At 41.8% G+C, this 24,884-nt stretch overlaps 1 protein-coding gene across 1 annotated transcript; it reads left to right on the forward strand.

Moving 5' to 3' along the window:
• The first annotated feature begins 545 nt into the window (after positions 1-545).
• fbxo25 (F-box protein 25) lies at positions 546-23,222 on the forward strand. Its single transcript, XM_071413133.1, has 10 exons — positions 546-648; positions 1,062-1,196; positions 10,253-10,356; positions 10,549-10,598; positions 10,795-10,887; positions 11,056-11,149; positions 11,929-12,113; positions 13,831-14,013; positions 14,293-14,436; positions 22,451-23,222. The coding sequence occupies exons 2-10, from the start codon at positions 1,069-1,071 to the stop codon at positions 22,538-22,540; spliced, it is 1,071 nt and encodes a 356-aa protein (XP_071269234.1). The 5' UTR covers positions 546-648; positions 1,062-1,068; the 3' UTR covers positions 22,541-23,222.
• Positions 23,223-24,884: the final 1,662 nt, after the last annotated feature.

Below are 24,884 nucleotides of genomic sequence, written 5' to 3' on the forward strand. Positions count from 1 at the left end.
GTAACAAAATGTGGAAAAGTCAAGGGGTCTGAATACTTTCCGAATGCACTGTATATCACCTTACATACAATTATTTTTGATTGACAACCCAGAATTGTGTGATTGGATTGCTGATATAACCTTATAGCACCAAGTTAAAAGGTGTTTGCGCAGATATAACTTTCTGATTTAAAATGGTTTTATTGTCAATGTACTTTTTTTTAACCAAAATGTCAGATAGAACCTTATAGTCCCATGGTCACGATTTGTAACTGGGATATCATGTCAGAGCTAAATAGCCTATAGTGGTATCAAAATATTAAATGTCTTAGAGCGAAGTCAACCCATACCGTTCAGTTTAGCACGCTCGGCATTATATCCCTTCCCCATATACAAACCAATACACTCCGGTAACATGTGCGAGGTTTCTATCACGTGTAGAAAAATTTCTTAGCAAAGCACAGTACTTTAAAAAAAAGCTAATGATTGACAACAGTGACAGCCAATCAGCAATATAATTCCGGGTAGCAACAAGATAAAGAAAGTCAACACGTCCAATCACAGAAAGGCAGGAGGCGTGTCACATTCCTCTGTACGATATGTTTACTTCCGTCAATATTTCCAGAGGAAAGCTGCGTTTCTCAATACAACAACCTAATCGCTCTCTAAGTAAGTTTGGAATTTTGATTTTATTGTTTTATTGGGAATATATATGTTTAACTAAGAAACACAATAGTCCTCTGTCTCTATAGTCTGTTCATCGTTTTCCGGATAATCAGTTTGCGAGCTAGCTGTCATTTGCTCTGCCTTTTCTAACTCGGCTCAACCAGAGAACTGTGCTTGACAGATATCCGCAGTAGTAGTCAATATTTAACAATTACTTTATCTTTATTGTACATTCGACAGTGTTGACAACTGATGTAGATTTTGTTTTACTAGAAATCGCTAGCTACAATGTGTAATCTCTCCTCACAGCGATTTATTTTAATCGTGGCAATACAACAATACACACACAGGTACAGTAACTAACTAGCAGCTAGCTAGCTACATAAACAGCAAATATCTCCTTGCACACTCCCCAGGTGAAGGATGCCTTTCTTGGGCCAGGACTGGAGGTCGCCAGGATGGAGCTGGATCAAGACCGAGGATGGCTGGAAGAGGATCGAGTTCTATGGAAATGAATTGCGGGACAACAACAACGGAATAGACTTGGAAGAGTAAGTGCCGTTTACGTACGTGCCGTCATCGCTCTTAATAATTCACCTATTGGTATATACATACATACAGTACCAGTCAATTTTGGACACGAACTCATTCAAGGATTTTTCTTTATTTTTTACTATGTTCTCCATTGTAGAATACTAGTGAAGACATCAACACTATGAAATAACACATGGAATCATGTATTAACCGAAAAAGTGTTTAACAAATCAAATGATATTTTAGATTCTTCAAAGTAGCCTCCCTTTGCCTTGATAACAGCGTTGCACGCTCTTGGCATTCTCTCAACCAGCTACACCTGGAATGCTTTTCCAACAGTATGAAGAATCTACCATTGTCACTCCCCACACTCTATTTCACCATTTGGATATTGGGTTCCATTAAAAACAGGGTTTTGAGCAGAGATATAGTCTACCATTTATTACTGATCTAATGGCTTTCCTCACTGAAACGTGTGCAGTGGTGGGGAAAAGTAGCCAAGTGTCATACATGCACTTGAGTAAAAGTAAAGATACCTTTTAAAATGATTCAAGTGAAAGTCACCCAGTAAAATATTACTTGAGTAAAAGTATATAGTTAAGTTTCAAAAGTAAATGTAATTGCTAAAATATACTTAAGTATCAAAAGTGAAAGTATAAATCATTTCAAATTCCAACCCAGATGGCACAATTGTCTTTATTATTTTTTAAATTTAAGGATAGCCAGGGATACACTTCAACACTCAGACAATTTACCAACGAAGCATTTGTGTTTAGTGAGTCTACCAGATCATAGGCAGTAGGGATGACCATGGATGTTCTCTTGATAAGTGTGTGACTTATAAAATGTTCCTGTCCTGCTGCTAAGCATTCAAAATGTAAGGAGTACTTTTTGGTGTCAGGGAAAATGTATGGCGTAAAACGTTCATTATTTTCTTTAGGAATGTAGTGGAGAAAAAGTTGTAAAAAATATGAATAGTAAAGTACAAATACCCCCAAAAACGACTTAAGTCCTTTACACCACCGAACGTGTGTGTGCGTGCATGGTTAGGAAATGGGGATACCTAGTCAGTTGTAGAACTGAGTGCATTCAGCTGAAATGTGTCTTCCGCAGCATTTAACCCGACCCACCTCTCTGAATCAGAGAGGTGCGGGGGATACCATAATCGACATTAGGGTTGGAAACTTTCCAGTAAATTTCAGGCATTTTTCTGGAAATTTTCCATGGGAAGTTAAGCCTGGGAATTTTGCTTAAATTCATCAAAAGTTAGCTTATAACAATGAACCTTTTTTGTTGGATACACATAAGGCAATTCTAGGTCTTGTGGCATATTTTGGTTAAACTATCCCCAATTAAATGGAATTGCAACCCTCTGTATGCACAGTGCATTCTTCCATCACATGTACAGCTGATTCTCAAGATCTTGCACACTAATGAGATGCTTTTGAGCCCACGCTATTACACTGTCTGAGCCAAGGACTACATGCTTTCTGGTAAGTTTTGATTACGGTACTGGGTGGGGTGAATATATTTTATATGACATACATGATTTTTTGTTAACTGGTATATAGTAGCCTACAGCACAGTGTGTTTAAATCATTTCTAACTTGTTAACAATTTCTGCTAGTTAGTTTTTGCTAGCATATGGGTTTTAGCTTGCATGAGCCTGCTAACCGAGTGTAAATTCACCTGTTTCCATACATGTTTCATTTTAAAACATGTATCTTACAAAGGAGTTGTTTAATCTAACTGCTTAACTTTTTATCTGTACATGGAATTGTATTTAAAAAAAAAATTAATTCATTTTTTCCCTAATCTTTACAGGAAAATGCCACGGGCACCATCTGATGTGTGGAGACATTTCAATGCAGCTAATGTAGAAGGAAAAGCTCTGTACATTTGCATAAACTGTGCCAAATCAAATGTGAAGAATGCAACAAAGATGCAGAATCATCTGGCCAAGTGCATACATTTCCCTCAGCGCTCACAACAAGCAACCTCTGACAAAAGTCCCTCTACTTCTATTGGAGGTGAAAATTATGAATCTTGACTGAACGGACGAACGTAGTCAGAGAAATGCTGATGAATGTCTTGTTCGAGCTGTGTATGCAACTGGTTCATATCTGATGCTCACAGGCAATGTGTATTGGAAGAGATTTCTGAATGTTCTTTGCACAGCATACACCCCTCCAACCAGACATGCTTTATCAACTCAATGCTGGATGCAGAGTTCAGTCTTCAAGTGAAGGTCAAGCAAATCATAGAGAAAGTAGACTGTATTGCAGTCATCTCTGATGGGTGGTTGAATGTTCATGGGCAAGGAATAATTAACTACATCATCTCCACCCCTCAACCAGTATTCTACAAGGGACAACAGACACACTGATCTCTACATTGCAGATGAGCTGAAGGCAGTCATCAATGACCTTGGACCACAGAATGTATTTGCACTGGTGACAGACAATGCTGCGAACATGAAGGCTGCTTGGTCTAAAGTGGAGGAGTCCTACCCTCACATCACACCCATTGGCTGTGCTGCTCATGCATTGAATCTGTTCCTGAAGGACATAATGGCACTGAAAACAGTGGATACCCAACCATTTCCTTGGCTCTCTTGTAGAGTGTATGTGGAGGGTCATCAAGTTATAGCAGCAATCTACCTCACCAAGCAAAGTGAGAAGAATAAGAGCACCACATTGAAGCTGCCCAGCAACACCCGTTGGGGTGGTGCTGTCATCATGTTTGACAGTCTCCTGGAGGGGAAGGAGTCTCCAAGAAATGGCCATATCACAGTCTGCCGATATGGACAGCCACATCAAGAGGATCCTCCTGGGTGATGTATTTTGGGAGAGAGTGGCAAGCAGCCGGAAACTCCTGAAACCTATAGCAGTAGTCATTGCACGGATTGAGGGAGACAATGCCATTTTGTCTGATGTTCAGACTCTGCTTGCAGATGTAAGAGAAGAAATCCGTACTGCCCTGCCCACATCATTGTTGCTCTAAGCAGAGGAAACTGCAGTTCTGAAATGCATCAAAAAGCGTGAAGACTTCTGCCTGAAGCCCATACACGCTGCAGCGTACATGTTGGACCCCAAGTATGCTGGCAAGAGCAGAGATCAGCGATCAACAAGGCCTATGGTGTCATCACTACCGTGTCTTGCCACCTTGGCCTGGATGATGGCAAGGTTCTTGGCAGTCTGGCGAAGTACACTTCCAAGCAAGGGCTTTGGGATGGCGATGCAATATGGCAGTCGTGCAAACATATCTCATCAGCCACCTGGTGGAAGGGACTTTTTGGATCTGAGGCTCTTTCCCCTGTTGCCTCCGTCCTCCAAATCCCACCAACATCAGCCGCCTCAGAGCGCAACTGGTCCTTGTTTGGGAACACACACACCAAGGCACGCAACAGGCTGACCAATACAAGGGTTGAAAAATTGGTGGCCACCCGGGCAAATTTTAGGCTTAATGAGCCATCCTCAAGGTTGGAAAGTGACAGTGAAGATGAGGCCTCAGAGTCTGATGTTCAAGAGGTGGACATTGAGGAGGTCCAGGGAGAAGACATGGAAGCCTGAGAGGAAGAACCAGAGCTTTAGTTTCTCGACTATCATTTTACAGATGTATGTTGAAAATGTTTTTGGGAGATGCGATGGATCATTGGGGATCATTCAATATTCCCTTTTGTTGTTCAGTGAAATCCTCCCTTGTGAAGAGTCAACTAATTTAATTAAAGTTCAATTCGTAACTAAATTGTTTAAAAAATACATATATTGGAAGGATTTAATCATTTGCAATCATGTCTACTTATGATAAGGTAAAAGGTTTATGTTTCTGTCTCCATATGATATGGTAAATATATCCAATGCAAAAAACATCTACATTTTTAAATGGTATTAATTCCCATGGAAAGTTTCCACCTCTGAATATTCCCCAAAATGTGCAACCCTAATCAACATCCACAGCGCCCGGGGAACAGTGGGTTAACTGCCTTACAGATTTTTACCTCGTTAGCTCGGGGATTCGATCCAGCAACCTTTCGGTTACTGGCCCAACGCTCTAACCACCTTCCCAGTTAGTCTTTCACTGTGTGTTGTTAAACTCTCATTACATATTTGTTTAACCCAAGGTATAGCGGGTCATGGACCCATGATCTATTTTTTATTTTTATTTAACCTTTTATTTAACTAGGCAAGTTAGTTAAGAACAAATTCTTATTTACAATGACGGCCTACCCCGGCCAAACCCGGACGACGCTGGGCCAATTGTGCACCGCCCTATGGGACTCCCAATCACAGCCGGTTGGAAATGAACCAGGTTCTGTAGTGACGCCTCTAGCACTGAGATGCAGTGCCTTAGACCACTGCACCACTCAGGAACCCATTCATGACAGAAGTCACAGAACAGAACCTAGGAAAGACTGCTCTCTTCTTTCCCGTCAGCTGATGCTTTTATTTAATGGTCTACTGTTCATTTTGAATGTCTGTTAATGGCTCCGGGGACATGGAATATTATAAAATGAAACGCAGCTGAATAAATATGAACGGCACTTAAACATTTTTTTTTTTATAGCTTTATTTATATGTTCAACCCCTGTTCTATTTGATCGTCTTGCTGAAGGGAATAAGGGATTATTTTGACTGAAGTCTTTGAAGTTTATATTTCATTAGTGCATGTCAGTAATTTATTTGCAAACATTATCAAATCAAAGTTTATTGGTCACGTACACAGATTTGCAGATGTTATCGCAGGTGCAGAAACATTTGTGTGTTTCTAGCTCCAACAGTACAGTAATACCTAGCAATAAAAAAACAATACACACATAATCCAGAAAAATTCCAATCAAAATACAAACATTTAGAAACTGCAGGGATATTAAAACTAAATCACCTCCATTTAGGCCGATAACTATTCTGCTGTATAATGAAACTGAGATAATTTGCCTTGACATATCCTTATCCAGAATGTTTTTCAGTGAGATTTACCTTGACATATCCTTATCCAGAACGTTTTTCAGTGAGACTGAAATAGAACTCGTGAAATTGTATGGTGGATATTGCACTCTGTCATGGTTCTCTGTCATAGTTGCTGTGCTGGAGTCTTTCCCAGCAGGCTTTGACTCTGGTGATAAGGATCACGGGACATGACCCTCTCCACCTGTACTTATCCACCATGTTAAATGCACCAGCTATTACTCCTTTACTGGTGAAACTTCACAACGTTCACGTTGATGCATACCTTTTATGCTCCGGATAAACAGAGAAAGGGAATTGGTGGTAGTAGATTTTTCTTGTAGTCTATCTATATGGAATCGCATGATATAACAAATGCATCCCAGTTAGCGTTGAGATCAGTTGGACTGAGAGAGTAACTTTGCCAGTGACCCTAGCAGGAAGTGTTCATGTTCTCAGCCCATGAAACAGGAAACATCTGTCGGAAGTGCTGTTTTAGATTATAAAAGAGGCACAGTAAACTTGTGAAATACTGTCAAGAGATTAGGGTAAATCACGGTAGGACGGATCCAGTCAGCCATAACCTGTTCTTATTTCCATACTAAGAGAGACCTCATTCAGGAAGTGATTTCCATTCCATGGTTAGCGCCTGTCATCACCAGGGCATCATGGCAAGGCAATTTAATGATAGGGTTGTTGAAGCCAGACTCAGAGTAAAGTGAGTCAGTCACCTAATAAAACAGATCCAACTGGTGAAGATGTGCCGTAGGATGAAGGTAAACTGAGTAGGAAAGATCTGCAGGTGTGTGTGTTATCATCAGTGTGGGTTAAGGACCGAGTGTTTTCAAACTGATGTTTCTGGTTCCTGTTGCTCCCACAGCCTGTCAGACAATAAGTGTGAATACTGATAATAGTTGTTTGTGACTGATTGTCTGAGGGAACTGACTCCATACCCGTTAGCCGGAGGAGGATACCCAGGCACACGCATAGAATACAAACATGTCTAGTTTCTCTCAGCTTCTGTCCCCAGCTATGCAACCTGTGGAGAATTGTATTGTGAAATAGACATGACTGGCAGATTTGTAAGTCAGTAGGGGAGAGTGGGGTATTTGGAGCCATTTTTTTTTTTTTTTTTTTACATTAATCTCATCACTACATCAAGAGAAATATAGTATTCTTTCTAACATAGATATCTACATATATTTCAGGATGTTGTGGATCCCTGGAAATAATCTGCGTTAATGTAAACATAGCTTGTCTAAAAAATAAAAAAGAAGGGGTCTCATCTCTTGGCACAACATACCCTGGGTGTGGGGTAGCCTAAATTGAGTATAGGGATAGTATAAGTTAAGGTAAAAATGTTCCACATCTACACATCTGTACTGAATGAAATATTAACACCCTCTATCTCACATCTGTTCTGACATGTGGTTCAATTTAACATTCACTAGCAAACCTATTGAATAAAGTTGCCAAGAATTCTCCTACCTTCCTCCTCTCTGTCAGGTTTTGTGGCTGATTCATATTTATGGAATGCTATAATTGGGTGCATGGGTTTGACCCTGTATTGTATTGCCATATAAAGGGATGTACTATGCAGGGAGTCCTTGTGTTCATCAAATCAGCATGGCGTTTTATGTTATAGCAGTGGCTACAAACAAGTCACTTTTGTCTGTCTCTTGTCTGTTAAAATAGTGTTTGGGGCAGGCTTTGATTTGTCTCAGCAGGAGTGCTGGCTTGTTATCTGCAGGAAACATGTCCTGTGGACTGTGGTGGTAGTGAATGATGAGGCTTTTAGACCAGGGGTTTTCCCATTCAGAGCTAGCTCTGTCTAACGCCTGTGGTGCTCCAGTCTGGTGCTCCAGTCTAGACAAACAAAACAGATTTGGAAAAATAATAATCTTCTATTTTGACGTGGCAGAGTATTAAATCTGATTGTTATGATTTGCTACACGTTTTTTAATGTGGTGATGTGGTCGCTATTTATCTCAGATGGTTATAATAGTATAGGCTAGTCGTTAAGTACCTTTTTTTTTATGGTGTCATCAAATCTAGAGTTGGCCATATAGTACCTCACAGTACAACAGTTGACAATAAACATCCTACAAATACCTCACAGAAAAACAGACGATGACATTGCATCACACAATAACCGATTACATTATTTCCTCTCAGTGACTATCCTCCAAAAAACATCCAGACTCAAAGGCCAATGACATCATACAGTACCTGCACAGTAGCCATTGACTGCTAAACAAACACTCCCACAGACAGACATCATTATGCCTGCTATTGTGCTGATCCAAGTTCAACACAGTAGTTCAGCTCTCTCAGCCATTTAGCTGATGCCATGTAAAAGGTAAACATCGACTGTCAAAGACCCACATTGACTGTACAGAGTATATTTCGAGTAGTTTGAGAGCCAACATTGCTCTGTTCCTCTTGTCTGAGGGTTTTTGTTTTTCCTTCTCTGTCCAGGCATGCTGCAGTGAGAATCCTCTGTAAAATGTTAGGTTATTGCATTCCTGACCTCTAATTCCCTGTTACTGATTGGTGTGTGTGTGTGCACGGTCGTGCGTGAATGCATTAAGCAGTGGGACCAGTGCATAAAACGGCCTGAATTAGCCTCCAGCCTAGATAAGCTGCATGTGTCAAAAAATGTTGATCCCCACCAATGATTTGCTTCATCTCCAGCCCCCTACCTGTGGTCAGTCTGTGTGGATCTGAGACAGGCTGGAGGGAGAGTCTCAGAGCTCTGCTCCTGAGATGGTCAAGTGATAAGGCTGAGCACATGGATTACTAATGCATGGGGAACATCAGTGGACCACTCACTTTGATCTAGCAGCCAGTCCTCATTAAACCTTCTGATTGTCTGTGTAGAGAGAACGCGACACCCATAGAGATCAGAGCAAGGTAATGGTCAATGATGTTCCAGATAACAGTAGCAACAACATGGACTAGGGGTTAAAGAGGTAGTTCACCCAAATAACTATAAACTCATTTTATGGAGAACCTGTGTTGACTATTTAACCTGGGAAATAGTTTTTACAGTCTTTAAAATATATTTCAAAAATTTGACTGATATAGCCAATACATTTCCCTGTGTTAAAGGTATGCTGTTGGACTGAGGATGAAAGCCTGTTGCCAAATACTTTGACTGGACTTCATTACATTTACACTTCAAGCTCTGCTGATACAAAGAGGGCAAACCAATCTCTGTCAAGGGCAAGACCAGAAGTTTTTTTTATTTAACCTATTTATTTTCAGTTCATTCCTTTGGCCTTCGTGGCAGTGCAGGAAGTTTATCATATGGTCTGAGTTGGGCTAAAAAGTGCATTCATAATTAGTGTTTTAGTATACTGGAGCCCTCAGAGATACTGGCCTTGAGTCATACTTTCACAAACCTGTTTGAAGATGTAATTTGAAATTTGCCAGCGTACTGAACCGTCCCCTAAGGATAGCCCCAACAGAAGTATCACTATGAATTGTAGCCCTGAATGCAAAACAAGACATACTCTGCCACTCCACCCTACAGGCAGCCGTGTAGCCACGGGGGCACACGGAACATAGACTTAAAACGGGACTGTTGAAAGTTGCGGTATAATCTGGATTTTGAGATTAGCTGCCTGTGATGGGAAGTTGATTTCCTGCTAGATATCTTATGCTTGCCTCAATGATACAATGACAGTGATGCAACCTCATGGATACAAGCTGCTATCTGTGACCTATTGGCATACAGTCATATACACACCCTGGCATCAATGCAAGTCAGAGATTTTTGGAAATCTGAAGTTAGTGTTTATCCGAAAGTGGTTTCCTAGATAAAGAGATTAGCAGATCTTGTCCAGCATTAGAGTTGATGTTATGGTCAGAAAATAGTCCCTGACCTTCTCCATGAGTCTTTCTGAGAAACAAGAGGTCAGCCAGGTCAGATCAGGGCTGTGCCAGTCTTAATCACCTCAGAGGGGTAGTCAGGCAGTCATCTGGGCATGGCCAGGCTGTGGCCTTCTGCAGCGTGGACAGCCACTTAGTTTGTTACATAAATACACTGACGTCCACCATGCCAACGCTCATAAACAATGCTATTAACTCACTCCTTTCATGTCTACCATGTCTTTCTGAAACAGGCTCTGCGATGAAAACAAAGAGAATCTGTTTACTGGAAATGTGTGCGAGGTAGTTGCCAAAAAGAGGAAAAAAGACTTCTACAACAACAACACCAAATCACAGTGTGAGTAGCACTGACCGCAGCCATCTTATTCCCATTAAAGGTCTTTGGGGGGAAATGGCCAACCACAAGAGCTATTAGGAATGCTAGCCAGCTAGCATGAGGTTTGGCAACTGTGGTTTAACAAAACAGTTCTGATAAATAGCAAAGTAAATCTCTCTCTTTGACTCTGTTTTCTTTTCTCTCTTTTCCCAGTTGTTTACCAGGAGAAGTGGATCTATGTTCAGAAGGAGAGCACAAGAGAGGTGAGGGAAGTTTAGGTCAACTGCACCATATAACTATGCGACCCAAGACCTGGAATGTGGATACACTGTTTATGCAAAATTTAATGGACAGTAAATAATACTGAGAATGTCCACTAGATTTTGTTTATTGCCCATTCTACTCTTTACCATACATGGTATGTGTTTTGGTAATTAAGTTTGTGTGTTATTACCTTAGAGACATGGATACTGCACGCTAGGGGAAGCCTTCAACCGTCTAGATTTTTCCAGTGCCACTCAGGACATCCAGAGATTTACCTATGTGGCAAAAGTAAGCTGCTGGCTAACTATCTGAATTATAAGCATGATTTAGCTTGATCACTAAAACTGTATGTATCAATTCTACTGGATATGTGTTGATACTAGTCCTTGGTATGTGTCCTGTCCTCTCACTCTTTTACTTCTCTCTCTCTCACCCTCTCTCTCTCCCTCTGTGCAGCTCCTCCAGCTCATAGCCAGGTCTCAGCTCCCGTCCCTCAGTGGAGCAGCTCAGAAGAACTACTTCAACGTGCTGGAGAAGATCGTACGGAAGGGTGAGAGAGACAGAGAGGGATATGTCCTCATCATGCTGTACCTCCCTGGTCTGTACTCAATGGCCTGTCAGAATAACAGTGTAACCACAGCACATTGCCTAATGGCACAGCCCCTGGTTTTAGCTCTGAGCCATACTTACATTAGTGTTGGCACTGCTCCCTGGTTGGAGAAGTGAAATGCAGCCTCATGCTTTCTCTGAGAACAACACATCTCTGTCCTCAATTCTATGCCCTCTAACTGACAGTCTAATACTGGGTTTCTTGGTATTGTTTGGTCTCGTCAGTGTGGCAGTAGAACCGGTCCCACTGCTGCTGTGTCAGAGTGATTGTCCCGCCACTAAACCACACAGCTGTAGTGCCCCGTCATTACTGAGCTGCTGTTGCCGGGCGGATCAAAGGAGCCATCAGATCTAAGCTTTAGGTCACACAACCACACGCCTCAGGAAGGAAAACATGAATTAGCTGCAGTATATAAAGACCTATTTTGCTTTGGCTTCATGCATGCCTTGAGAGTACAGTACGTTCTTCAAATGGTGGTTTTGCTTTGGGAGTAATGGTAAAATGCTTCGACTTTTGATAATGATTTTCCTGTACAGGTTTTTTTTTTTTTTTTTTTACATTTTTTAGATGTTATTGAATTTTTGACTACGTTTCTTCTATTACAAAAAACATAAAATGTATCTCTCGAGAGACCTGGTATGAACGACAGTGAATGTTGACGTAGTTATAAGGTGTTTTTTTACACTGTTTTAACGTCTTTGTTCTTTCTTTGTGTCCAGTTCTGGAGGACCATCATAACCCTCGCCGTATCAAGGAGCTGCTGCAGGACCTGAGCTCCACCCTGTGCATCCTGACCCGGGGCATGGGCAAGTCTGTCCTGGTGGGCAACATCAACATCTGGGTCTGCAGGCTGGAGACCATCCTCAACTGGCAGCAGCAGCTCAACAACCTGCAGATACCCAAGGTAGAGTATGAGGGGGGGTCCTTTTTAAACGGCTGATTATGGGCCTAAAAGCCCTCACACCTAATAGTTCAGCCATGGCTCTATAAGGGAAAGCTACTGCTGACCTGGGTACTGACCTGGGTACAGTCCCCACATGCTTTGAGAGACTAGTCAAGGATCATATCGCCTCCACCTTACCTGCCACCCTAGACCCACTTCAATTTGCTTACCGCCCCAATAGATCCACAGACGATGCAATCGCCATCACTCTGCACACTGCACTATCCCATCTGGACAAGAGGAATACCTATGTAAGAATGCTGTTTATTGACTATAGCTCAGCATTCAACACCATAGTACCCTCCATCATTAAGCTTGAGGCCCTGGGTCTGAACCCCGCCCTGTGCAACTGGGTCCTGGACTCCCTGACGGGCCGCCCCCAGGTGGTGAAGGTAGGAAACATCACCTCCACTCCACTGATCCTCAACACTGGGGCCCCACAAGGGTTCGTGCTCAGCCCCCTCCTGTACTCCCTGTTCACCCATGACTGCGGGGCCAAGCACGCATCCAACTCGATCATCAAGTTTGCAGACGACACAACAGTAGTGGGCTTGATTACCAACAATGACGAAACAGCCTACAGGGAGGAGGTGAGGGCTCTGGGAGTGTGGTGCCTGGAAAACAACCTCTCACTCAACGTCAACAAAACAAAGGAGATGATCGGGTGGTGCGGTCTGCCCAACGCATTACCGGGGGCAAACTACGCAACCTCCAGGACACCTACAGCACCCGATGTCACAGGAAGGCCAAAAAGATAATCAAGGACATCAACCACCCGAGCCACTGCCTGTTCACCCCGCTATCATCCAGAAGGCGAGGTCAGTACAGATGCATCAAAGCTGGGACCGGGAGACTGAAAAACAGCTCCTATCTCAAGGCCATCAGACTGTTAAACAGCCATCACTAGCACATTAGAGACTGCTGCCTATAGGCATAGACTAGGAATCACTGGCCACTTTAAGGAATGGAACACTAGTCACTTAATAATGTTTACATATCTTGCATTACTCATCTCATATGTATATATTGTATTCTATACTATTCTATGGTATCTTAGTCACTTAATATTTACATATCTGGCATTACTCATCTCATATGTATATACTGTTTTCTATACTATTCTACAGTATCTTAGTCCGTTCCACCTTGAAATCGCTCGTCCATATGTATATAGTCTTAATTCATTCCTACTTAGTGTGTATTGGGTATATGTTGTGTAATTTGTTAGATATTACTGCACTGTCGGAGCTAGAAGCAAAAGCATTTCGCTACAACCGCAATAACATCTGCTAATCACGTGTGTGACCAATAACATTTGATATGATTTGGCACGGTGACCGTGTTCAGTCATCGGGTCCTCTGCAGCCCCAGCCAGCCTGGGATAACTTTAACTAGGTGTCAATCTGGTTCTGCTTTAGCCAACCCTTGTGCTGATGTTTGGCTGAATCCGAATCAGGCTGGCTAGGCTTCAGAGATAGACTGGTTCATTTTCTGTCTCATTATCAAGGTGGTTAATGTGTTTGCTTTGGTAAAAGTTGTAACTTCTGTACTAAGACATGTGTGCTGTCTGTTTAGTTTCAAGAGACTAGAGACCTCTTGCTTGGAGGATAATTGGCCTGGTAGTTATGCGACAGTCTTGCCATAGTTTCAACATATGTATATTCCCCCCCCCCCCCAGCAATTGTCCAATGGGATGACGCTGCGTGACCTGCCGCTAGACATGCAGAACAACATCCTGTACAAGTTCTCCGACGCCTGTGACATCATCAACCTGGGACAGGCCACGCCCACCCTTCACATGCTCAGTGAGGGCCGGCACCTGTGGAAGAAGCTGTGCCAGTTTCACTTTGCAGAGAAACAGGTAGAAGTCACTGGGTATCTAAACATGGCATTCAATGTAATCAGTGTCACAAACTGCTTGAATACAGGGTCATGTTCAGTGAGTAGTACACAGTGACCACCAGAGTGCAGTGTTGCCACATTTAATATAAGGGAGGCATTCTACATAAGGTCTATGGAGTTGAACATGAAATGGTGGTCATTTAGAAAATAACTCAGGAATTACCCTACGGAGTTACCTTAGCATCTCTTTCTTTCCTTTCCCCCTGGTGTCAACTGTGTTTTCTCGTCGTGTGTGTAGTTCTGCAGGCATCTGATCTTGTCAGAGAGGGGCCATGTGGACTGGAAGGTCATGTACTTCACCCTACAGAAATACTACCCCAAGAGAGAGCAGTACGGAGACACACTGCACTTTTGCAGACACTGTAGCATCCTCTTCTGGAAGGTAAGAACAAGAAGACACACTAGACAATATGACAGCATCTCAAATGGCACCCTATTCCCTACATAGTGCACTACTTTTGACCTGGGCCCATAGGGAATAGGGTGCCATTTCGGACACGTTTTATGTGTTCCATAGCTGCATGTCAGGGGGGACTCCCATAATACATATGCCTATTTTTAGGTTGATATTAATAATAGATTTATTAAGCATTATTCCAAGTTCGCAATGTGCTTAGCAAGAAAGAAAAGTAAACTAAAATGTAAAATAAAGTTTCAAAGTGGAGAGTGAGTTTGAGTCCTAGCCAGGAGAAATCTTTGTATGTGATGTCATGGTGACCTTTGGCTGTGTTTATGGAGTTTGAGGTCAGCTCAGGACTGGGATTTGCCCATTAATAGACGGTAACGTATTTGCGTCAATTCACAAATGTTTCTGCCGAAAGAGGGAAATGCCCTGACTTTCTGTGTTAATACGCCTCACTTGTGATACGGTTTTGGAAACATTTGGAACTTGACTTTCATATCAGCGAGAAATCATTTTTCAAATCCAAAAGATACACTTACTGTATGCAGTTTTAGCGCAGTTGCACATGACTGTGTTGTGAATAATGCATGCTTCCAGAAAGACACTTCCTCACCTTTCCAATGGAAATGTGAGCGCAAGGATGTCGGCTGGAGGCTGTTATTGTGCTAAAACTGCGATTATTAATGTGTCTGGGTCTTTCTATGAACAATAGGGACAATGTGTGATACTGGGATCAACATTTCAAAATCGTATGAAACAAAAATCTAAAGGATTTTCATGTAGTTTCATGTGTTCTTAGAGGAATAAAAGTGAATATATGCAAATTGGCCCATAACTCCACCTATACAACAACATATCAATCCATCAAATGTATTTATAAAGCCCTTTTTACATCAGCAGATGTCACAAAGTGCTATACAGAAACTCAGCCTAAAACCCCAAACAGCTAGGCTAGGAAAAACTCCCTAGAAAGACAGGAACCTAGGAAGAAACCTAGAGAGGAACCAGGCTCTGAGGGGTGGCCAGTCAGTCCTCTTCTGGCTGTGCCAGGTGGAGATTATAAGAGTACATGGCCATTTTAAGGCCAGATTGTTCTTCAAGATGTTCAAGCGTTCATAGATGACCAGCAGGGTCAAATAATAATCAGTGGTTGGAGTGGGTGCAACAGGTCAGCACCTCCAAGAGTAAATGTCAGTTGGCTTTTCATAGCCGAGCATTCAGAGGTCAAGACAGCCAGTCCAAGGTAGCATGTCCATTGAACAGCTCAGTGTTCCCTAGCCGCAGGCAGAACAGTTGAAACTGGAGCAGCAGTATGACCAGGTGGACTGGGGACAGCCAGGAGTCATCAGGTCAGGTAGTTCTGAGGCAGGATCCTGGTGCTCCGGTCTCTCCTGGGGGAGAGCGAGAGAGAATTAGAGGGAGCATACTTAAATTCACACAGGACACCAGATGTGCCCGGAGAATTACACCAGATATAACAGACTGACCCTAGCCCCCCCAGTACGTGGACTATTGCAGCATAGATACTGGAGACAGAGACTGGTGGGTCGGGGGACACTGGCCCCGTCCGACGATACCCCCGGACAGGACCGACCAGGCAGGATATAACCCCACCCACTTTTCCAAAGCACCGCCCCCACACCACTAGAGGGATAGCAACAGCCCACCAACTTACTACCCTGAGACGAGGCTAAGTATAGCCCACGAAGATCTCCTCCACCGCACGAGCCTGAGGGGGCGGAAACCCGGACAGCAAGATCACGTCTGTGACTCAACCCACTCAAGTGACGCACCCCTCCTAGGGACGGCATGGAAGAGCACCAGTAAGCCAGTGACTCAGCCCCTGTAATAGGGTCCGAGGCAGAGAATCCCAGTGGAGAGAGGGGAGCCAGCCAGGCAGGTTGGATTCAACTAGTCTTTCCATAGAAATTCTTCCAGAAAAAATTCAGCTAGTCAAGGGCCCTGACATGCTCAGATGGGTCCACCTCTATGTGCTTACCGATTTTATAAAAAAATGTTTAAGTTGAAATGCAATCTCCCCCTTCACTGATTTGCTGCTTATTTGATCTGTTGCAAATGTGTTGCAAATGTGTCTGTTGCAAAAGTGCCTTGCCGTTCACCTTCGCACCCCTGGGCTAGACTACACTCAATCATAGGACCTACTGAAGAGATGAGTCTTCAGTAATGACTTAAAGGTTGAGACGGAGTCTGCGTCTCTCACATAAAAATGGAGCTCTACATCCTTTAAGCAGGGTTCATACAGATATTGGCTAGTCAAATTCAAGGACTTTCAGAGACATTTTCAAGAACTTAATGGTACTTTTTTAAAGAACCTCAATGTCATACAATTGTTTAATGTTTATATAACTGTACATATAGGTCCTAATATAACCCTCCCCCACACACACACACAATAAAAAGCATGCAAAAAGTGTCCAAAAAAAGTAGGCCATTACTACTTTTAAGAATAATTATTTCTTAGAGTTTTTGGGCCTTGCCAATGCATTGATATTCAAAATATTTTTACATAACAGAATGTGAGAATGTGGACATTTCCTTACTAAATAGATTGGATGCATGCATGGAGATATGTATGTGGCAGATGTAGGCACACGTAATAAAGTCATGAATAGCGGTAGCATTCATCTCACCATATCATGAGTAAGGGACTGAAAACCAGGTCTCTTTTACAGTGTAGTGTTTTTAGTAGACTCTCTTATCCAGAACGACTTACCGGCGCAATTCGATTTTAATTGCATAATTTTCACCTAGTCAGCTCTGGGATTCAAACCTGCAACCTTTTGGTAACTGGTCCAACGCTCTTAACTGCTAGGCTACCTGCTACCCTTTTTCTTTTTTCCCCTTTTTTTTCTGGAAGAATTTCTATGGAAAGACTAGTTGAATCCAACATTAGATGTTGTCGTCCTAATAAAAGTAAGAAAATGTAGGCACTCACTACTGTAAGTCACTCTGGATAAAAGTGTCTGCTAAATGACTCAAATGTAAGTATTAATCATGGGTAGTTACAAGGGAGCAGGAGAACTTATAAATTGGCTACAATAATTCCAATAACTTTTCAAGCACAAAATTGAGGATTTTTTATTTTTTTTCCCAAGGTAGGCCTATTCCAGTACTTGAATTTATGAGCAACAAATTCAAGTTCAAGTAGGCTACTTCAAGCCCCTTGTATTGTTTTTAAAATTGCAGTTCTAACATGGAAAACAAAATGTATTTGACATGTTATTTCATTACCAGATCTTAATATGATCTGGTAATGAAATAACATATCAAATACATTATGTCTCCCGGGTGGCGCAGTGGTCTAGGGCACTGCATCGCAGTGCCCTAGATCGCATCGCTAGCTGCGCCACCAGAGTCTCTGGGTTCGCGCCCAGGCTCTGTCGCAGCCGGCCGCAACCGGGAGATCCGTGGGGCGACGCACAATTGGCATAGCGTCGTCCGGGTTAGGGAGGGTTTGGCCGGTAGGGATATCCTTGTCTCAGTATGTAAAAATGTAATAAAATGTATGCACTCTACTGTAAGTCGCTCTGGATAAGAGCGTCTGCTAAATGACTAAAATGTCAAATGTAAATGTAAAATGTAAATTATTGTGAATAAGCCCACTAGGTTATGTAATTTGTTGTCATTATATCCAGAATAATTAATAGGAATAGCATTGGTATTGCACAATAGTCTATTCTACACAATTGCACACAGTAGACTCTGTGTCCAAGCCGAGGAAGAAAAATATATGAAAACACGAACTCATTGCCTTTTTGCTTTCTGTGTTAAATCTAACGAGACCCTGCTGTAAATCAAGCAGACATTGATAGATGGTAAACATCAATTCACTAAGGATTTTAGATCCAACTGTCTTCACCGGCGTAACCAATGAGACACCAAAATATTCTGGACATTCCTTGCAAACACCTTTTTTACAGCACTTGGGCTGTTGTTGCACCGCATGCGCCATCACAGCTGTTTGTCACTTGACTGTTATTCGGAAAATTCCTTCCTGGATCAGTAGATGTGTGAAATTATCACAGCGTAACTGATCAGCTGGACACCAAATGAGCATCTAACAAGTATTATGCAGAATTATTGAAGAAGCATGTTAATGATCGTATCGATTTTAAGTATAAAGGTAAGGTGACTCTTTTTGTTAGAAGCATTTGATTTTGCAATGCATACATTATTTTCGATTTGTGTGCCCATAAACTGTTTTCCCCCCTCAACATAAGGAGACACTAAATGTTACGTAGTTTCACATTTCTGAGATCTCTATACAAAAAACTGTCTGACAGCTAGGTCCAGGATTTTTACAGGGTTCAAGTACAATGTCTAATTTAACTGATTTAATGATTAACATATGATATAACGACAGCTTACACTGCCATAAATGCAAGGAGAGAAGTAAGTTGTCACACGATTTTGGACAAATCCGTCAAGACACCAACCATGATTAAGGGTTAAACATAGGTTGGCTATATAGCTATGACCCCCCCCCCCCCCCACCACCCTATATCTTAATGTAATGACATGAGAGAGAAAAACATATCCTCACTGGTACCCTAGTTTATAGAAAGACCCTTCTAAGCATTAAAACGGAGCGTCGGGATTGTAGTCCACATGGAGCCAGCTGTGGTCCATATACATTCACATTAGAACCCTAGGGATGGCTGTATGCCCCCGTTGGGTTCTCGAGAGCTGGACAGGGATGTACTGTGAGGAAAATGTACAGCCAAAACAATCTTTATCAGTAATGTGTAGTCACAACCACCCCCAAAAATATTCAACATAGTCTCTCTGTGTATTGAGACTTTTGTTATGCACTTCAAATAAATTCTCAACTTATGCTATTAGAAGTGATTCATCATTTAGGTGGAGAAAACCAGCCTTTATTCCAGAACCAACAAACTGCTTAACTGCCCCTCTCCTTTTTGCTAGCAGCATGTAACTCTAGCACATTCCTCTCACCTCAGCCCTTAGTAATTTTCATGATTTGTTTTAGGCTTAATTATAGTGAAGCAAGTCAATTCTGGTCTTCATATATACTGAACAAAAATATAAACGCAACATGTAAAGTGTTTGTCCCATGATTCATGAGCTAAAATATAAGGTCCCAGCAATGTTCCATATGCACAACATTATTTCTCTCGTTCTGTGCCCAAATTTGTTTCTCCCTGTTAGTGAGCATTTTTCCATTGCCAAGATAATCCATCCACCGGACAGGTGTGGCATATCAAGAAGCTGATTTAAACAGCATGGTCATTACACAGGTGCACCTTGTGCTGGGGACAATAAAAGGCCACTCTAAAATGTGCAGTTTTGTCACACAACACAATGCCACAGATGTCTCCAGCTTTGAGGGAGTGTGCAATTGGGATGCTGACTGCAGGAATATCCACCAGAGCTATTGCATGGGAATTGAATGTTAATTTATCTACCATAAGCTGCCTCCAACGTCGTTTTAGAGGTTTTGGCAATACGTCCAACTGGCCCCACAACCGAAGACCACGTGTAACCACGCCAGCCCAGACCTCCACATCTGGCTTCTTCACCTGCGGGATCATCTGAGATGGGAGGTTGGGGGTTCTGAGGAGTGTTTCTGTCTGTGATAAAGCACTTTTTGGGGGGAGAAACTCAATTCTGATTGGCGGGGCCTGGCTCCCAAGTGGGAGCTGTGCACCTGCCCATTCATGTGAAATCCATAGATTTCACATTCATTTATTTAAATGTATTTCCTTATATGAACTGTAACTCAGTAAAATCATTCATTGTTTCATGTTGCGTTTATTTTTGTTCTGTATATTTTGTTATTTTATTAGTAAATCTAGCTCTTTTTGCCCTTAGTGATTCAACTCTACCATTTAAATCGTGATGTAGAGCCACCTTGAGAAAGTTGCTCTACGTCATCTCAAGAGAGGGTTTTGGTATGAAATACACCCCCTTCTAGATGTGCTGGGTGGTACCAACTCAAGGCTCACTATAAAAGTAGGTGAACGCGTGCCATATTTTGCAATAGTCTTGGTAAGTGGAGTGTGACAATATATTTTGCATGATGCTTCCGTGACTACTGATGTTACACAAAATTCAAAAGGCAGTAATGCACATTTCTACAGATGACCAAATTCAGTGTTTTAGAATTTGGTCATCATGCACATGTGATTTTACAAAGAAAGCCTACATGTTTTTCTATGAGGATTATAGGTTTATATTCATAGCTCCATCCATCGCAACAAAAAATAGATGCCAATGGTGGTGATGTCAACTCATTGTATTTTTTCCCCCAACTGCTATGACTGATTGGTGGCATGGTCTGCGAAGACACTTGGCTCATAGTTTAATGGTTGGGTGTTCTATTCACACAGGGCAGATATCCTTTATTTACAAGATTCGTCATATACCCACGCATTTTTTCATTCTGAAAAGTGAAAGCATCCCTGTGAGAGGGGTTGCCCTTGGGTACTGTATTAAAAACCTACAACTACTACAAGACCAATCTGAGTTAATTTGACAATTGGAAAAAGAGCTACTGTGTAAATACTGCAATGCGGGTTGGATTGAATTGAGTCCCTAATTTTCATTTTCAAGGTGATTGCACTTTTCTTCCCAAAACAATACCGCAATAAATGTGAGTCCACATTTCAAATACTGTTTTTGCGACCCCATGAGGGATTTTAATTTACACCGCAAGTGGCAATAGATGTCAGGAACTCTGCGCCTTACCACTGTGAGATAAATATCCAGAGATATTTGTTTACGGTGCACATCATTTTCTTGTCAGAGTGTGCCAGTGGACTGGTAAGTATGCTTTAGTGAGAAAATGTGGGGATCAGGTACAACTATGTTTACCTACCCACCCAGAATTCTCACCTGAATGTTTGGGGTGGGAAAATGCTGAAATTGGGGTTGAGTTACCCTTTTAAAAACCTTCTCAATTGAACCCAGAACATGAATAATTTAAGTTTTCTACAGTATAAATGGACTATTCCCTGGGGATCTACAGGTTTAGCATGTTGGTTGGGCTTTAGTTGGCTTTAATTTGCTAACGTTAATGCTTATGACTATGCTAATCCCGAACCTAAGGAGGAAACTGTAATCTGTGAAACCAGACAAATTATTCACATGCGACTCAAAGATCAATGAATGAACTGACTAACCCTCATTGACAGATTTTACCTATTTTCTTTATAAGAAACAGACCACCCATTGCATTCAAAAGCATGGGTTATAGCAAGGTTATTGTTAATGACTATTATGAATATTTGTTTCACCTTTATAGCCCCACTTATGATGCTCATGAATAGAAGGACTAGTCACACCATTGCTATTAAGACTCAAATGTGTGATCAGACTGCGCACATATGAGTACATCACCTTGCCAGCTCCTCTCACCACTAACTAGTGTTATGATGCAGTACTAGACTCTAAACAACCTGAGTATTGTTCTGGGCTCCTCCTGCAAGTAACTCCCCTAAATGTAGAGCAATGTGCCTTCCTTTTCCCCTCTCTTCTCTGGCATCGTAGATTGACCCCTCTTTCCTCTCAGTGCCAACCAAGGCTTTGTTAGAACCAGACAGCCTCCCATCCTTCTGTTTCTAATCTTTTAACGTTTCTGGATCCCTCTCCATCCCTCTCTTGTTCCTTACTTCCTGCCTCTCTTCCTGACTCCCCCTGTACTTGTCCCTGACCCCTAAAGGACTGCCACCTGGCCTTATTATTCAAGGTCCTTCCCATCATGTCTGACTCTCTGGCCACCATTTTGTTTTTTGTTGTCCTGGTGATGAATTATGTTTTAGACTCGGCTTGTTCTCACTCGTCTTCTGGTTTGTTATGTGTTTTTGCTTTGAAAATGACTAAGGTTGTGATTTTTTTTTTTTTGAGAAAATGTTGACTGTATTTTAGGCACTGTTGTCCTGTCTGACATGGAACTCGTATGAATGTGTGATGCTATAGTATAGTAACAATGGCTCTCCCTCCTGTCTCCTAGGACTCTGGACATCCTTGTACAGCCAACGATCCCGACAACTGCCTCGTGCCTGTTTCACCTCAGCACTTCATAGACCTCTTCAAATTCTAGACCTCCTTTTGATACTCCAGACCAGGAGAGGGGTGACTTTTACCCCCTCCTCGCCTTGCCTCTCCTCTCCGTGTATAGTGTGTGTAAAAACAAGGGCTCAGAGGAAGAAGACGTGTTTTGTTGTTTCATATTTTTCTGCATATTTTTGACTGACTGAAAACAACAGAGCGGAAAAGAGGAGATGATATAACATTTTTGAGTGTGAGGCATGGATGGCATTAAAGAGAACTACAGTGCTCATTATTGACACCTTGTTGGGAAATAACAACTGATTATTCCATGTGATGGCTTGGTGGCCATTTTAGGCCAGTTTGCCTACTGTTTCTTTTTGTTTGTTTCCTTGGTAACAGAATGTATGTCCAATGTAGTTGTAGGTCTCTGTTTATGTACAGTATATCTCTGTCTGTGTTTTCGCCCTGCATATTTGAGGCGTCAACACTAAAAATAAATGTACATGTTTGCTGTAACAATTACTTTTTACGATACACCTTTTGTCAGAAGAACTTTCAAGTAGACAGTAAAAAAATGAAATGTAAACATGACTTTATGTGGGGGTTTGTAATATTGCTTTAACATTCCAACTGATATGTAACTTATAGTTGGCTACTCTTGTTGGTATTATCATTAATTTCCTGGGATAGAAGCAATCTAATTATAATAAAGTTGTTCATGGCTGTGGTTACTATGGCAATCATCTGACCTTTTTCCTTTTAAAATCCACTATAATATGACATAGACCCATAACATCCAGGCAGATCACAGCAGCACAGGAGACTGAGCAGAGTATGTTTGGCAACATTCACATGAACCCTCTGTCTGAGGTTAAGGCCATGCATAGAGCATTCATAACAGGAGTCCTAAACAGTCATGATAGCCAATGTAAGCTAGTTGGCTAGCAAGCGGTTAGGCTGTATGAAGGAGAGTGTTCCTGCATGTTTCTCCACATTGTCAACTATTCTGTTGTTGAAGTCCAGCACAGTAAATCTGACCGTGCATTTACCTAGGAGTGAACACAATGACACCTTGTTGAAATAAGCAGATCCAGACAATCCAGGCAGGGCATGTCTTTATTCTTCTGAACAAATGTGACCCTTCTTTTTAGTAAATACAGAAACTCTAACAGCCATCGTTGGCAAGGAACCCATATCTGTGCACAAACGTGGCTGTGGAAGAAGGGACTAAGTAGATTTGAAAATAAAGGCACATATTTAAATGAAAGGATTGTCCAAGTCTAACCACCTACAAGTGGAAAGCCTGATTCTGTTTGGAATTAAAATATCAATTTGCAATCACACACAAAACAATCAGTGTTTTTGCTATGAAAATGAAATAAAATGATTCTTCAATAACTCACTGCTATCCTATTAAAGCACCAACACACACATTTACACAGGCACATACAACAGCAGATCTCATGTCTGTTGAATTCGTTTCTGTCAAAATTGTTGGAAACATGAAAACTGGAATACAGGAAGTTTCTCATGGCCATGAATGAGAAGGGAGGGGTGTGGCTAGATGGTATACAGCTACGGTAAAAAAATTGTATTTTCTAGTTGTATGTTCTAGTCGTGCCGGGAGTTTTTGCATTTTAGCTAACCCTAACCCTTTTCCTAACCTTAACCTAATTATCCTAACCTGCTGTGTAAGTTCTCCTAGCCTGCTACAAAAAGTAAATTCTGTCCGTAGCTGAAATCCATTTAGTCAAAACCAGGGAGGGGTGCAGCAGTGATGCATGCTGGGATTGCCCATCACATCATTTGATCCTCATGGTGAGCTTGGTCTAGTAGTAGTCTATTCCAATATGGTGAGCAGAGAAGCATGCCACAACACATACTGTAGAGAAAGGCACATCATGGCTTTTTGTCTAATCGGGGAAACCGCACACAGACTGCATGCAGAAAATGTCACTCAGTCCTCTTATTGCATGGAAAATGTTTCTTATCATTAGATTTGACTGTACAGTATTCATGACACTCCAGTGGACCGCCATTTGCTGGGCTTGTAACAACATTTGGATCATATCATTCATTAACAATACTCCAGATTCAGCAGCCTATATTCGCTAACACACATTCGCACTTATGGTTCAGAGCCTGGAAGGCTTATTACACGTTATTGGACAAAGCATTTTAAGCCTTTTAGCTATGCTTATTAGGAGCTAAGACTTCTGACACATTCCTCTCCCAATAGACATTTACTGCAGGGCCAGGGAGGGCAAACAGCATGGAAAACGTATCATTAAATAACGCCACAGTAGCATAGCTGGTCTTGTTCTCAAATTATACTCTAGCATAAAACATGAATGCCTATGTTACAATACAAAATCTCTTTTGGAAATCATTCT

The sequence above is a fragment of the Salvelinus alpinus genome, chromosome 8 (assembly GCF_045679555.1).
Source record: "Salvelinus alpinus chromosome 8, SLU_Salpinus.1, whole genome shotgun sequence".
NCBI classification, from domain to species: domain Eukaryota; kingdom Metazoa; phylum Chordata; class Actinopteri; order Salmoniformes; family Salmonidae; genus Salvelinus; species Salvelinus alpinus.